The sequence below is a fragment of the Xiphias gladius genome, chromosome 17, assembly GCF_016859285.1.
Source record: "Xiphias gladius isolate SHS-SW01 ecotype Sanya breed wild chromosome 17, ASM1685928v1, whole genome shotgun sequence".
NCBI lineage: Eukaryota > Metazoa > Chordata > Actinopteri > Istiophoriformes > Xiphiidae > Xiphias > Xiphias gladius.
In genome coordinates, this window is record NC_053416.1 from 7,963,287 (window position 1) to 7,978,042 (window position 14,756).

The 14,756-nt window shown below is 40.1% G+C and overlaps 1 protein-coding gene across 9 annotated transcripts in view; it reads right to left on the bottom strand.

The window, feature by feature from the left end:
* nbeaa (neurobeachin a) overlaps positions 1 to 14,756 on the bottom strand; it is a 100,382-nt gene that overhangs the window by 31,558 nt on the left and 54,068 nt on the right. For all 9 annotated transcript variants that reach the window (XM_040150227.1, XM_040150224.1, XM_040150228.1 and 6 more), the window contains 12 exons: positions 14,211 to 14,344; positions 13,389 to 13,497; positions 12,402 to 12,554; positions 10,578 to 10,746; positions 5,765 to 5,844; positions 5,346 to 5,408; positions 4,852 to 4,949; positions 3,946 to 4,038; positions 1,081 to 1,189; positions 854 to 935; positions 447 to 570; positions 124 to 316 (listed from right to left, as the gene is read on the bottom strand). In XM_040150227.1, coding sequence (XP_040006161.1) covers positions 124 to 316; positions 447 to 570; positions 854 to 935; positions 1,081 to 1,189; positions 3,946 to 4,038; positions 4,852 to 4,949; positions 5,346 to 5,408; positions 5,765 to 5,844; positions 10,578 to 10,746; positions 12,402 to 12,554; positions 13,389 to 13,497; positions 14,211 to 14,344 — 1,407 coding nt within the window. The remainder of the gene's footprint in view (positions 1 to 123; positions 317 to 446; positions 571 to 853; positions 936 to 1,080; positions 1,190 to 3,945; positions 4,039 to 4,851; positions 4,950 to 5,345; positions 5,409 to 5,764; positions 5,845 to 10,577; positions 10,747 to 12,401; positions 12,555 to 13,388; positions 13,498 to 14,210; positions 14,345 to 14,756) is intronic.

A 14,756-nucleotide genomic window follows, 5' to 3' on the forward strand; every position in this document is an offset into this window, starting at 1 on the left:
TGTGGATGCATTATAATCTTAAAATTCCTCTGACACGTTGTCTGTTAACTTATCAAGGATTCAACCAGAAATATACTGCCTGAAAAACAAAAAAACAAAAAAACAAAAACATCCCACTCTCACCTTGGAGTGTGCGATCGACAGGGTATCAACCCAAACTCGCCACCCTCCCCATTCGTATTTGATCGCGTGGTAGAGCAGGATCCTAAATATATTGTACACCATCTCAGTTATTTTCTGCTCCTCGGGGTTCTTGGGGTTGATGTATCCGAGGGAGAACATCCAGTCTTGCCACACAGAGCACTGCAGCAGGCAGCTGGCGCACAACACAAACACTGAATGTGAGGAGGGCTGCAGCATGAATTTAATAATGACACTATAACAGTCATTGTAAGAAGTAAATGGCATGTACTCGAATAACTGTACAGTCATTTGTGTGCTCTTACCGCCGGTTTTCGCGGCTGTTACTGAAGAGTTTGATCATGTCGGAAAGAAAGAGTCTCCTGACTTCCATCAGCTCCGCACTGGGGGTGGAATTCTTCAGGAGCGTGGCCACTACCTTTAGAATCACTGGGTGGGAGGCAGAAATTGGGTAATGGGCAGAGGAAGGGGAAAAAGAATGAGATGAGAGAGCAGGAGATGCTAATATATAAAAAGTATTCCGAATAAGAGAGAAAAATGTGAGGGACAGGAGAGCGTGAAGCAGATCAATAAGCGGGAGATGTCAGCAGTGTCAGCTTCTGAATTCAGCCTTTGTTGTTTGTTTACTCGCATTAAGACAACACTGCATTATTGGCAGACCAAAGAACACAGGGAGACAGAATGATGCAAGCTACAGTGTTTTTCTACTTACTGGGATTCTGGATCTTGACGGTGGAGTCGGGCTCAGGGTGGGGTTTGTGAACCACCTGAGTACAGACCTGCTCTGTTAGAATCTGCACAGACAGAAGATCCATAGCCATCAATCAAGTGCCAAGGCAATCGCCTGTATTCTGACGACTCAAAATAGACTAAAAGGGCATCGCTTCATGTACACTGCTGTAGTAATGCAGTGTGTGAAAGTGCCAAACAGTCACCTACCTCATACAGAGTGTTGTAGGTGGTGATAGAGACGGTGTTGGTGTGCATCATCAACCTCTCCCCCAGCAGTGTGAACAGGCTGTGTGTGTGCATGATCTCTACCTTCCTCCTGCAGGGAAACAAACACACACACACACACACACACACACACACACACAAACAGACACAGCTCGCCATTTATAACAGAATTTAAAACAGCTGAAAGTGACATTGACTGTCCCTGGCCTGATGACGGTCGCATATTGGCAGGTGGCGCCATGTGGCCGTGACCAGACAATACCAACAAGAAAAAATAACAAAGAGACATTAACAGAACGGCGACACTGCAGGTGTTACTGAGGCAACGTTCATATGTTTGTGAATGACTAATTTTGACTCTTAACCTTGCCAGTGGGCGATACTTGTGTCTCTAAGAGGCTTTTAACTTCAGAGGCTCAAAAATCAGGGTTGGCTAACTTTGAATGTTTTTAAAATTGAATTAAATGAATTTTTGATCAAAGCTTCTGTATATTCCTGACTATAATCAGGTCATTAGAAATGAGAAACAAAGCGAAGTTTGCACTATATTTAATCTTATATACTGTATATAGAGCAAAGCCTAGTTATTTAGTTATTATTTATTTAGCTGCCGTTATCACGTTTGAAATAGGTTTTTCAATCAGTTTAATCAGTTATTAATTTTATTCTCTTTTAACATGATAATCACATTTTACAGAAATTGTGAATTGTTTTCTCCCAGCCCCCTCTGTCTGAACAAATTAAATTTAAAAACCAGGGCATGATGGCACATTTTACACAGAAATAAATGCATTATGTCTATGTGAGGTCTTATTTGAGGTTAAAGACACACACACACACACACACACACACACACACACACACACACACACACACACACACACACACACACACACACACACACACACACACACACACACACACACACACACAAACACACACAGCTCGCCATTTATAACAGAATTTAAAACAGCTGAAAGTGACATTGACTGTCCCTGGCCTGATGACGGTCGCATATTGGCAGGTGGCGCCATGTGGCCGTGACCAGACAATACCAACAAGAAAAAATAACAAAGAGACATTAACAGAACGGCGACACTGCAGGTGTTACTGAGGCAACGTTCATATGTTTGTGAATGACTAATTTTGACTCTTAACCTTGCCAGTGGGCGATACTTGTGTCTCTAAGAGGCTTTTAACTTCAGAGGCTCAAAAATCAGGGTTGGCTAACTTTGAATGTTTTTAAAATTGAATTAAATGAATTTTTGATCAAAGCTTCTGTATATTCCTGACTATAATCAGGTCATTAGAAATGAGAAACAAAGCGAAGTTTGCACTATATTTAATCTTATATACTGTATATAGAGCAAAGCCTAGTTATTTAGTTATTATTTATTTAGCTGCCGTTATCACGTTTTAAATAAGTTTTTCAATCAGTTTAATCAGTTATTAATTTTATTCTCTTTTAACATGATAATCACATTTTACAGAAATTGTGAATTGTTTTTTCCCAGCCCCCTCTGTCTGAACAAATTAAATTTAAAAACCAGGGCATGATGGCACATTTTAAACAGAAATAAATGCATTATGTCTATGTGAGGTCTTATTTGAGGTTAAAGACACACACACACACACACACACACACACACACACACACACACACACACACACACACACACACACACACACACACACACACACACACACACACTTACCCATAGATTAAATGTCAAAGTAGCTGTCAGATCTAGGATATTTATTCATCACATCTGTCAGAGTTAACGAACTGTCAAATGAATGACCTTCTTTACTTTCTACTCACTAATTCATAAGCGCAGGGGGACTGGCAGGTCACTGTAGAAGACAGCTGTTATGACAAGTTTTAAAATGTAACATTATTATGTGATTAAAATAAGTCTCGTTCCATTCATGAGTAGTTTGACTTTGACGAATTGGTGGACTGCTGCAAATCCCTGTACTCCAGAAAACAGACCAGTATAATTTTAAGCCATGAGAGTTTGTTTGTGGTCTAAGTGATGCTCTGTTGATGCCCCTTTAATGAGGTTTTGCTCTGCTTTCAATTAGATGTGAGAACAAGGGGCTGAATGCAGACATGCTTATACTCTATGTATATATAGGAACAACATTAATAGTAACACTGCAGTAAATTCAATTTGTCAAGGTTAGCCATTGACTCTAGCCATTGGGAAAGGCAAGCAGTTTCTCAAGAGTATTTTTATAAATTAATTTCTAAAAAAGTTATAAAATAACATCATTATCAAGAAAACTACAAAATAAAGTTGTTTTTTCAAGTTGATAATTCGTTGGCTTATCGGTCAATCACATGAAAATAGGTTATGTTAAAGATTTAAGCATAATGTAACACTGTTATGAAAATATATTGAAATGTCTTTGGCTGCATCTTTCTTTGTTCTTTATATCTACGTCTACATTACATGACATTGATGGGCTGCTTCTTTAAGTTTACCTTACTGGATGTTTGGTTTGGACCATATATTAAGTAGGTGCGACTGAAGGTGTAGGGGCTCAGGTGCAGCATGGCAGCCTGCTCCCATGTTGTGCAGTAAGAGGCGTGTATGTCATATGGGGCTCAGTGGAGACTACACTGCTGTAGCTCTTCGGTTTTTACTGCAGCGTGTTTTCTCACTCTCTAAATGTGAGGGCTCTCAGTCTCCCTACACTGGGGCAGCATATGCGTTTTGTAGTGAAAGAATAAAAGAAAAAAAAAGGACATTTTCCCTTATTTCAGTGACTCACCATTTGCTGAACACCTGGCACCACACAAAGGAATATAACCGATAGGAAGTGCAGAGACAAGGTACTTACTTGTGACCAAGGTGCTTGAGAAAATAGCCCAGGACTTTGAGGGCTTGAACCCGGATACTCTCACTCTTAGAGGCTAGGAGCTTGCAGATCACCCTGCAACATGTGAAACACACAGCCACACTGATTACATGTCAGAGAAGAAATTATACTTAAAAAAAAAAAAAAAAAAAAGCCCCCCCAGGAGTTTTTCTGTGTGTAGTAAACAACTGCTGCCTGATACTCAGTAAACAGCCTCCAACACGTTGACACGTGCGCTCACTGAGGCATTTTTCTTCAGAGGGGTGTACTCGAAAGACATAAAAGTAAAAAAAATAAATAAAATAAATAAATAAAATGGGAGAACACAGTGCAGTTTTCTAACTATCTCTCAGACAAGTTAAAAGTTACCATAGCAACCAAAAAAAAAACATCCATGCGTAGTTGTGCTGTTGGGGAAATACCAGCACACTTAGAGTCCCTCTTTGAAAAATCCTGCTGCTTGGTTTAGGCTACCCTTGTATACTGTATATAACATCAGTATTGTTATTATTCTGCTTTTAAAATCTTAACTAAATCTTATCTATTAAATCTGTAAATTACTTTGAATCTTACAACATGTCAGTAATCGGAAATGTGCATACATAATGAAACTGCTTTGTGTAGAGATTTCAATTGTATAATGTATGGCCTTTTTATTTATGAAATTATGTTTTTTTTGTAGCTCAACTTCTTTTGTCCATTAATTAAAAAATATTTTTTCTACATAATGTAACTGATATTGAACTTGAAGTTTTTTCAGTTGTATGTGTGCTGGTTAACTTGTTGTGATAAAACACAACACATGTATCTCATTTGGTGTCAGTACGATCTGGTGCTGCATCAGATCTTTTTCGGTGTGCGTGGACAGCATGCGTGGGCAGCATTCACCTTATTCCATTTCTCTGGTCAAATGCAGGGATCATGGATGCCGGGTGTTCAGACATAAGAGCCACCAACAGCTGGAGCACATCGTGGATATTCTCATCCTGCAGAGCAAAGAAAGCGGAGTTGAACAGGTGAACAAAGGAGGAAGAGGAAGCTCGATGGAACAGATGAATAGAGGGTTGAGAGGACAAAGAGAGAGATGTAGGGATGGACATGGAGGGAGGACTGCGGAGGAGCATGTGGCATTTCAAAGCAAGAATAGATACAATTATTACAGAAGAGTACATTCATTTCAGTCCATTGTTGCAGCATTTTTCATGCTGTCGCAGGCCGAAGCTGACTCACACTCCCGCTTGTTTAAGTGGACCATAACTCCAGCCCACAAATTCTAATGCACATTTTGCCACCAGCTCCACTCAACCGCTCTCACTGTCTCTCTGTCTCCCTCTTTTGCTCCCTCTCACACTGTCTATTTTGACGCAGGAGTTGCAATTTACCTCATGCATGGTCAATAGGTAGTTGAGAATGCTCTGCAGCTCATCCTCCTTCACGCCCCGGTCCTGTGAAAAAACAGACATGGCAACCAAAACATTCTCGAACTTCAGTTGTTTTAACATCCCATTAACCTCGGATGACTTCATTGCTTCTGTTATGGGTTCGTGCATTTTAACTGTGAGGAAGCAACAACGTCGCACACGCACACGTGAATGCAGGAACAAGCACACGCAGAAACACAAAAGCCATGGTGCTTTCATTGACGCTGCTGATCTATAATGCGATTCTTCACACACATGCACACTTTTTAGATTAAACTTGTGGTCCCCCGGAGGGAGAAATACAACAGATGACAAAGTTTAAAGAAGTGATTTCTTGCAACTTAAACAATGTGGTGAAGATAATCTTTCCCTCGCTCTACCTTTAGTATGAGCTGTTTGAGGAAGAGAAGCATGAAGGCTCTGAGCGAGATGATCTCCTTTTGGGATGGCCGTGGTCCATCTAAACAAACAAAACAAAACAAAAAGAATAATTTCCTGTTGAAAATCCATTTTTATACACGATACCGATCAGCTAAACGAGTCTGTAGCTCAGGCTGAGTGAGCCCCACTGTTTTCTGATATTTGGTTTTATTAGGCTTCCTGGAGAGCAGTGAAAAACATGTTAAATCACACACGCACACACAGATACACTCACAAAAACACACACACACACACACAGTTCATAGAACTGTGAGCTGTAAATCACTGTCATTAACTCCAGAGGCAATTTGGCAATCTGGATATTTTATGGTTGTTCTAAATTAATAGATTACAGTAAAGACATTGTAATTTTGCGAACCAAACAGACAATGTAATCCACTGTATGTAGTTTAAAGCTCTGGCCATCAATCAGTTGTGTGGTGGGCTACAAAGAAATAATCAAGCTAAAAACACAAAAGCATCTGACACACGAAATTAGCAATTTTCTCATGTGGGTACGATGTAATTGCCTCTTTCTAAAAGGTCTGACATATTTTGCCATTTTTGAAACCTTTTTGCCGTGTTTCATAAATACCCCAAGACCTCCATTACCTTTAAACACATGCTTTAAGAGCAACAAAGAGCCTTCATGTTCATGACAGCTTGTGTTTTTCACTGATGAGTTTCTTCATTCTACTATTTGGCTGCATTTAGCTTCCACAGAGGTTCAAAACTCCCTTCTACTTTTACGTATTGCATTTTTATTTATGTTACTGCGTTTCTTTCCATTTTTGAGGTGTTCAAGATACAATAGAAGCACTGGAAGCTTATGCTAAGATGAATTGGCTCAAAGTAGCTGCCAACATAACTCACTAATGGAATATGTTGCCAAACAGTCTAAAAGATGCATTGATTCAGTAAAGAAGCAGGAATGATGTGAGACCCACCCTTTAAAAATAATGCCACATTTTCCTTTAATGCTCCCAGAGGCCACTGCAGGCAGTGAAAGTTGTCTTCCCTACTTTCCCCACTCATTCTCCATCTTCATCTACTACTCTTCTACAGATGACATTATCAAAGACTCACTACACAATGAACCTCATAAGTTACCTGATCCCATCAGCATTCGATGTACCCAACAGAGGCTTGTTAAGTTTATAAGGTGACAATAAACATTTATGATGTCTAGCTCATGTTCATTTGCCACTGCAAACTTTGCCGTGTCAGGATGTCTGGAAACGGCCTTATTTTATGCAAGCTACAAAGGGAGAAGTACTGCAACTGCATACAGTGTTTCTTATAAGCGGAATTAAAAATGCACCTTGTCCTCTCAGAACATATAAATTGATAGCTGACCCGTAGCTGCAAAACCAGCGGAAGTAAGCCAAGAGAAACATAAAAGACTGAGGCTGTGAAAGGAAGAAGATCTGAAGCCTCTCCCTATGTCACGCTCTGTGGGCACTGAATCATGAGCATGCACGCGTTTCAGCCAGTTCGTCTGCTCTTCACAAAGCCAGAACATGACAGTGAAGCAATCCCATGTGATCCATCATCGTTACCCGTCAAGCTGGCACATATTGGTGGAAGTGTGACACTAGCCATCCATCACGGTTGCACAACGGCTCTCTGTCCAACGAGTGCATCCATGCACCAGGTGAGCATGTGCGAGTGCCATCACCTTTTAGGGGTTTTTTGTTAACAGAGGATTTCAATAAAGCTTATAATCATCAAAACTGCTTCTCGGGGACATCCTTTTATGCTAACCCGACTCAACCATTTTTTCCGGTCAATGTGAAAACAAATCAGCAGTTTTTCTCTGCGAGATAATGATTTTTTTAAATGAACCTATGCATGTTCTGTGTGTGTGAATCCATGTACGTGAGTGCGTGATTCTGTTCTGACTTTGGGCCTTTGTAACAACTACACACCCATGTAGATTTGATCTAAAACTGTAGTTGATTTCTGCAGTTTGTTGAAGTCTGTTAAACTACGTTCAGTGCGCGTGCTCAAGATTACTTGTGGACACGTAACATATTTTCACCCAAATTTGAAGACTATTCACATTTCATTGTGTTACAATACATTACAAGGTATAATAGAGTAACAAAAAAAATTCAAAAAGAAAATGTTATCACTGAGGTTAGCAGAATAAAACGTTTTATAAATAAATAGAATTAGGGCACAAATATTTTGTCAGAACTTTTACAGTGTTATTATTTATTTGTTTCAGCTGCATTCTTGTTTCACTCAATAGAAGCCATTTAATCACTGTTTCTGTTGTATTATAATTTAACTGCGGAGTTCAAAAGTCTGTACCTGACTAGTGCAAAGGGCCCAAGGTGATTTCATTATGTACAGTGCAGCTTCTCCTTTTTTGTGGTCCCGAAAGCGATTTTCAACCAACATCAAATGGAGTTATTTGTAAATTACGAGGAAAACTTGGAGAGGAACTCAGTTCTTCGAACCGGATTCAAAGCATGTACTGGGTAAAAACACACTTGTACAAAAATAGTGTATGTCTGCAACTTAGATTCAACCTCATTACTTCAAACAGAGGCACAGTTAAATACATTTTTACCCACGAACCCCACTGCGTATGTTTAAAATATCTGTATTTTACTATGCAAATTAATTCCATTAATGCATATTGCACTCTTACTGTATAGTTAAGGACACACATCCTTTAGCTTTGAACAACCATTAGTACGCGTCTGAGGCTAATCACTACAATTATCAGTGGCTCTTTATGGGACTAAATCCCAGCAGTCAAACCGCAATATCGCAACACAGAAAGGAAACCAGACAGTGACTTGATTAGAAATTCCAAAAGCTCCCTTGGATCTACCAATCACATCTGTCTGTTGCCATGGCAACATGGGAATGCATACTCGTAGTCTGCAGAGGGTCCCGGGCAAAGGGAGAGGTTGATTAAAGTGAAAGGCCCGCTCCGACCTTTCTGAAGCCCTAGCGTGTGTCAACAGTTGCTGCGTTAACACCATTCGCCGCTCTATTACAAGGCAGTGAAAATATCAAATCTTATTTGTCACTCTGTTGTTTTTGGAATATGACTTTCTTATATAACTACAATTCTTTTTCAAATATGGACAAATCGTGTACACACAGAAAACGTGCTCGCATTTCAGTGCAAAGATTTCTGATACACAGGCTTCACAAGCAGCACTTCGTCATTCTTCTAAAGAAAGAAACACTATTTTAACTATTTGTTATCTACAGGGGAAAAATAGAATTTGCAGTGTCTTCTTCTGCAATGGTCTTATTCGCTCTCAAATGCACAGAAACATTTGCACCAGCCTTGCTCATGAGCACCCAACAACTCCAATGGTTGTTTAGGGAAGGAAGAGTTATGCACTTACACCCAGTAAAAAAAATGTGTGTGTCTGTGAGTGGCATAAATGACCACTTACTTTCCTGTCGTTATCCCAGAGTTGAAATGATGATCAAATAGCCATTATATTTTATGCAGTTTAACAAAGCTGTAATTATCTGACCTGACATGACATAAGGCGTTTCTGTAAATTTGAATACCCATTCAAAGCCATTAGATATTCGGTTAGCTAATCAAGGCTCAATGATTATTGTCTTTAGGTCTTCATGGGGTTGTTTTCAGCTTTAACCTAAAACTGCATTTCACTGGCAATTTTATTACCTCTTCAGTAGCTCATCTTAAAAAGCCCTTCTTTTCACAAAATAATGGGGCTCATGGGGCTACCGCATACAATTAAAAGCTATTATCATTTTCTTCATGTAACTATGGGTACTGTAGAATTAAGGCTGAATAAAAATCCAGGCAAAAATTATTAGCAGAAAGTGCTGACGTTCCTCAAAACAGTGAAAAAGCTTATGGTTGCAAGAAAAAAATAGTCCTTCTATTTAAAAACGTATGTTGATCATTTAAAGTGTCAAGAACTGTCACCGCTTTTGAGGAATGAATACATTATAGCAATATGCTACACGGCAATTGAGGAAAGAAATAAATCTTTAACAAGTGTGCAAAGGTGACGATTATTGTGTAGATTCCGATATAAGGTAGATTTAGTATTAAAATATTACTGGTGTTTGGCTCGTCTGCAGTGAAGATCCTCTCGAGCTTGACTTCTTTAATACTATGGCATAATGTGAAGGTAGCCAATAAAATTAATATTTCAAAATGCAAAAAGTCTCATCCTCTATGTATTAATCAATAGAAGTAATCTGCATCTAGTAATGTCTTTGTTTTAGAAAGGTCAGTTGCATCTGTGAACTGCAGTAATGGAGAGACACCAGCTCCCTTTCAGAGAGGTGCTGATTTAATGAAATTCCACATCAGGTTGAGCCAGTTCGAGGTTTACTTGTATTGTCTGATCTCTCGCACAGTGTCTCAATGGGCTTTTTAGGCTCGGGACAGCAGCACTTCCCATCTAAGAGGACAAGGAACTCTAGATGGGATATGAATACAAAAATAACCATTTGAAATTTAATAGAGACAGACAGGTCAACACAGGCTTACAATGAGCCCAACATCGTTATAAACACAGGTCTAAAGACCTACTGTATATTTAATGTAAAGATGATATATATTATTTATTTAATGTCCCCTGTAGTGCGTCTGTACAGACACACTAGATGAAATGTACAATAAATGGGAGGTCAGGAATACTGTCTTTGAATCTCTGGTGGTGTTTATGAGGAGTGTTCCTTACTCACTGTCTTTTCTTTATTCTTACAGTGAGCATGCCTTCATATGTGCAAAACTGTGCGGACACGTAAACATACCAAGACCTTTGGGGGAGATTCCACTGCACTCCAGCGGGTTAATGGCCCAGTAGTAGTACTTAAGAGTGTGCATCAGCTGCAGGACGGTGCCGACGCGGCGGATGGTGGTGTAGATGGTGGCAGTGCCGATGAACTCCGATGAGAGGTACGTGTAGAGGGACAGCTGGACCTGTATAGACACACATCCATTTATACGGCACATATACAGTAGGTACGTGGATACTTACAAGAGCTGACAAATACAAATGGTCAGACGCCTGCTGGGGAGAACCAAATCATCGGTGCGTGTTTATGGTGTTCAGACAAAAAGAAGTTTTATTGTGAAAGGATAGCCACAGGAGAATGAGAGGAAACTTCCCTCCAGCAAAAGCACCAGTGTTTTCTGCTTTGTGTTATATTTTGATGTTTCTGTGCCTGAAGCCGTCAAGCATCTGCTGAGCTCCATGCTCAGCACTGACATTTAAGGAAGGTGCTCTTCAATTGCTCATTTACTCCCTCCCTGCCTCCTTCTGTTCCCTTTCTCCCTCTCTAACCAATCCTCTCCATCGCTCGTACACAGATTCGAGTCTGCGGCATACTCAGAAAGTCTCTGAGCTTATTACAGTGACCACGACGCTAAGGACCACCCTTAACGAGGAGCCTCTGTTTAAGCGGATGAAAGCAGCGGAGTGCCGTGGCCTGACCACACCACAACCACATCGCAGCTCATCTAGAATGGAGAATGCACTCAGGTGGCTTAAATGGCCTTCATTACATTACATTTCACATATTGAGCTGATGTATTTAACAGGTACAGCTGCAGAAAAGCCCTCAAAAGTCCTTGATCATAGCACAGTTTGGGCTGCACTCCTGCGACAATAGCTTTCAACAAACAGACTTGGCAAAGAAAACGGGCTCTTTATTTTCAGTGCGAGCAGGAGAGTTATTATCAGCGATGTCAGATGAGATGCAGATACAATTTCTTCAAATGTTTCAATAAGTCCTGAATATGACCAAGGTTATTTCTGCCAATAATGAAGGCGATGATAACACCCTGAGAACTGGAAAATAATAAATCTCAGTGGGAGACAGAGTAGTACAAGGGAAGTAAGATTAAAGGATTAAAGATTTGTTTTGTGTTGCTGCTTAATACATTTATTATGCTTGTCATGTTCTCATTATGAGAACATGACTGTTTTGCAGGGACATGCTCAACATCTTGACTTTCACACCCTCCTCATGCTCCTGAGCGGCAGGCAACTGCTCGCTCGCATTTCTGCCGTCTTTCTTCCAGCATGCCCTGGAGATCGATACTGCTGTACCGAAGAGCCAATCACACCTCAGGGTCAGAGTGGAGAGGACAGGGAATCGGGAAGTTTTGAAAATAATGGAGGCAAGAGCTGATTCGTCCTGCGGGAATCAGCAGGAACACTCACATCTAGTTCAGAGGGAGAAGGAAAAGAAGAACAACACATCTCTCTCCTGTCCTGGGGTCTTCTCAAATGTCACTTTTTCTCTTTGTTTCCTTTGCTTGCGTGTTCTGTCCTTTCCCTGCGTGATGTGCCAGCTCCTCCTTCCTCTCTTGTGATATTATTGTAAAGGGCAATGTCCACTAAGATGTCAGTCCCTCCTTCCTCTTTGTTTTATGTTGTTGTCTCAATTTTCCTTGCATTCAGACAAGAGAGTACATTCTCACTTGCTTCCTTTTTCTATTTGACACCATCTATCATGCCTGTTCTGAGTCTATCACCCCATTAATTCTCTTATTCAGAATATCATTTTCTCTTCTCTGCAGCAAGACAACACAGGCATATTTTTGGTAGATACACACGTATATAAACAGACCTTGGCAGGGGTGTGTATCCAGATGGCAGCATTGAAGAGGACATGGTCACAGAGCTGTTTGAGGAGGGGCGCTCCATGAGGTAAACCATCCAGATACTTGGCGAAGGACAGGAACTGTTCGAGTACCGCCCTGGTGATGTGGACTCGTGACGACTGGACAAAGGACAGGAAATATAAACAGTGATTTAACCAGACTGAATGGTCATGCAAACCTCTTTTTGTAAATCACATTGTTGTTGTGTCTTTATATCTTAAGAATATCGTGAAAATAGGTTCTGGCCAAAACATACGGTGTAAGAAAGCTGATAAAAGCTATTTCCATCTTCCTCCAACAATTTAAAACTGGGCAAGGTTTCACCAATAAAGCACGAAGAAAGATAACCGCATCCATACAGTACAGATGACACACGGTTGCCATGGTTGCTGTTGAAATTTTAGTAACAAAGAAGACACATAAGTCGAATGAAAAGAGGTTCACCGCAGCCAGAGAACACCACAGGAAAGTGGGGTGTGAGTCCACATTTGAAACCACATCAGCAAAGATTAATACATAACAGGTATATTTATATTATATAAGTTGTATTCATGCAACTTTACCAGGAGATGCTGTCAACCTACAGTATAGCCAGTGTTACATTCAATAACCTGCTGCATTATGTTTTGTGCTGAATCATCTTAGGTGCCTATGTAAACAGTATCCAAAGGTGTCAAGTAATTAATTTACAACAATCAAAATGCTAATAATCAACATCTCCTTGTTGAAAATTCAGTCGTACAGTAAATGCAAAATTCAAAAACTCAGCACTTGCTCATGTACGGTGTATGAGTGACAATTGTAAGGGCAACTAATATATACGGTAACGCCCAATAAGCCTTGAAAACTTATTGGAGGTCATGGTAAAAACCAAGGTCATTGCCTTATTCACCCGAAAACAAATAAATGTTACATGTAACACAAACTCCTCATCGTGGAGGCCTTTTACTGACCTTCTCAAGCAGGTATCCAATCACCAGAAAGCCTTTCCCTCCCAGCATTTGCTCCTGCATGGCCACTGAGCTCTTTAACAGCTCCACCAGGAACGCCAGCAGTGTGGCACTGCAACATACACATTGTACACACACACACACACACACACACATCAGTAATGCTGCATAGAAAACATTGATGCATTTCTGCATGTTCTCTTTCTGAGTGATAAAAACTGCTCCATGTTTTCTTTCCCTTCCATACCCACATTTACCCTCTCCACCATTTATTTTTAATAAGCAGTTGTATTTTTGCTTCTTAGCACTGACTTCCTAATGATATTTGACAAATAATCTGACTAATCTGATAATCTGAACATGATGTGGAGATGCCACCTGACAATGTAACTGCATTAAGGTTCATGTGCTATCAGGACAATCTTGGAGCAAGAAGAGCACAGATACAGCAACTTTCTTAAAAGCTTCTCATCGCTCCGAGTAAAACTACTCTTCTTCCTTTCATATTAACGCTCTCTAATCAGTTATTTCTAGCCTGAAGCACAATAATCTAAGGTTGGTCTTTCAGATGGAAGATAATTTTCACACATAGAAGATTTATCTTTTCCAACGCTGCTCTTATTTTCACTTCTTATCCCTTTACCGTGTTTGTTTCTGGGTCTGTTTCAGGTCCTGCTGCTGTAGATGTTACACATTAAACAAAAATCACACATTTTTGGATGTTTTGGTCAATTTAGCGTACTTATGTAGAAATCGTTTATAGTGTCTATATCACTGCTTTGCAGGCAGCTACTGGGTTCCATTCCGTTTTTGCAGAGCACTCACCAGACCGTGGTGTCCACGCTGCTGTCATTGAGCTGTTTGTAGTCCAGTTGAGCAAAGAGAGGAAACAGGACCTGGATGCCTCCTATAGAGTGGATGGCACTGTGGATGGAGTGGGTAACAATGGCCTTCACATCCTGCGGGAACAGAAATTGGACTTTTAGTGCTGACAGAGACACGTACTATACTGTATGTACATACAGACACACAAATGAAATCAGATACGCAACTACTGACATTAAAAATTAAACAGCTCTCATATACAGACTTACAGCAAAACATCTACCGTTGGCCATAAATACAGTATTGCTACAGTCATGAATGGAAATTAACAATCAAAAACCAGTAGTTTTAACTGGAATATCAGATCTGAACCCAAGAATATATGTAAAATGTTGAGCACATACTTGTCGTGATTTCACAATGATGTACATAAACAGTAGGTCTTTGTTTTTTTAATATTTATTGTCCATTAGCTTCCTTTCGCATATCCTGATTTTCATGTTTCAACTTTATTACATTGGTAAAACCATTGCCTCTTCTTGTTGC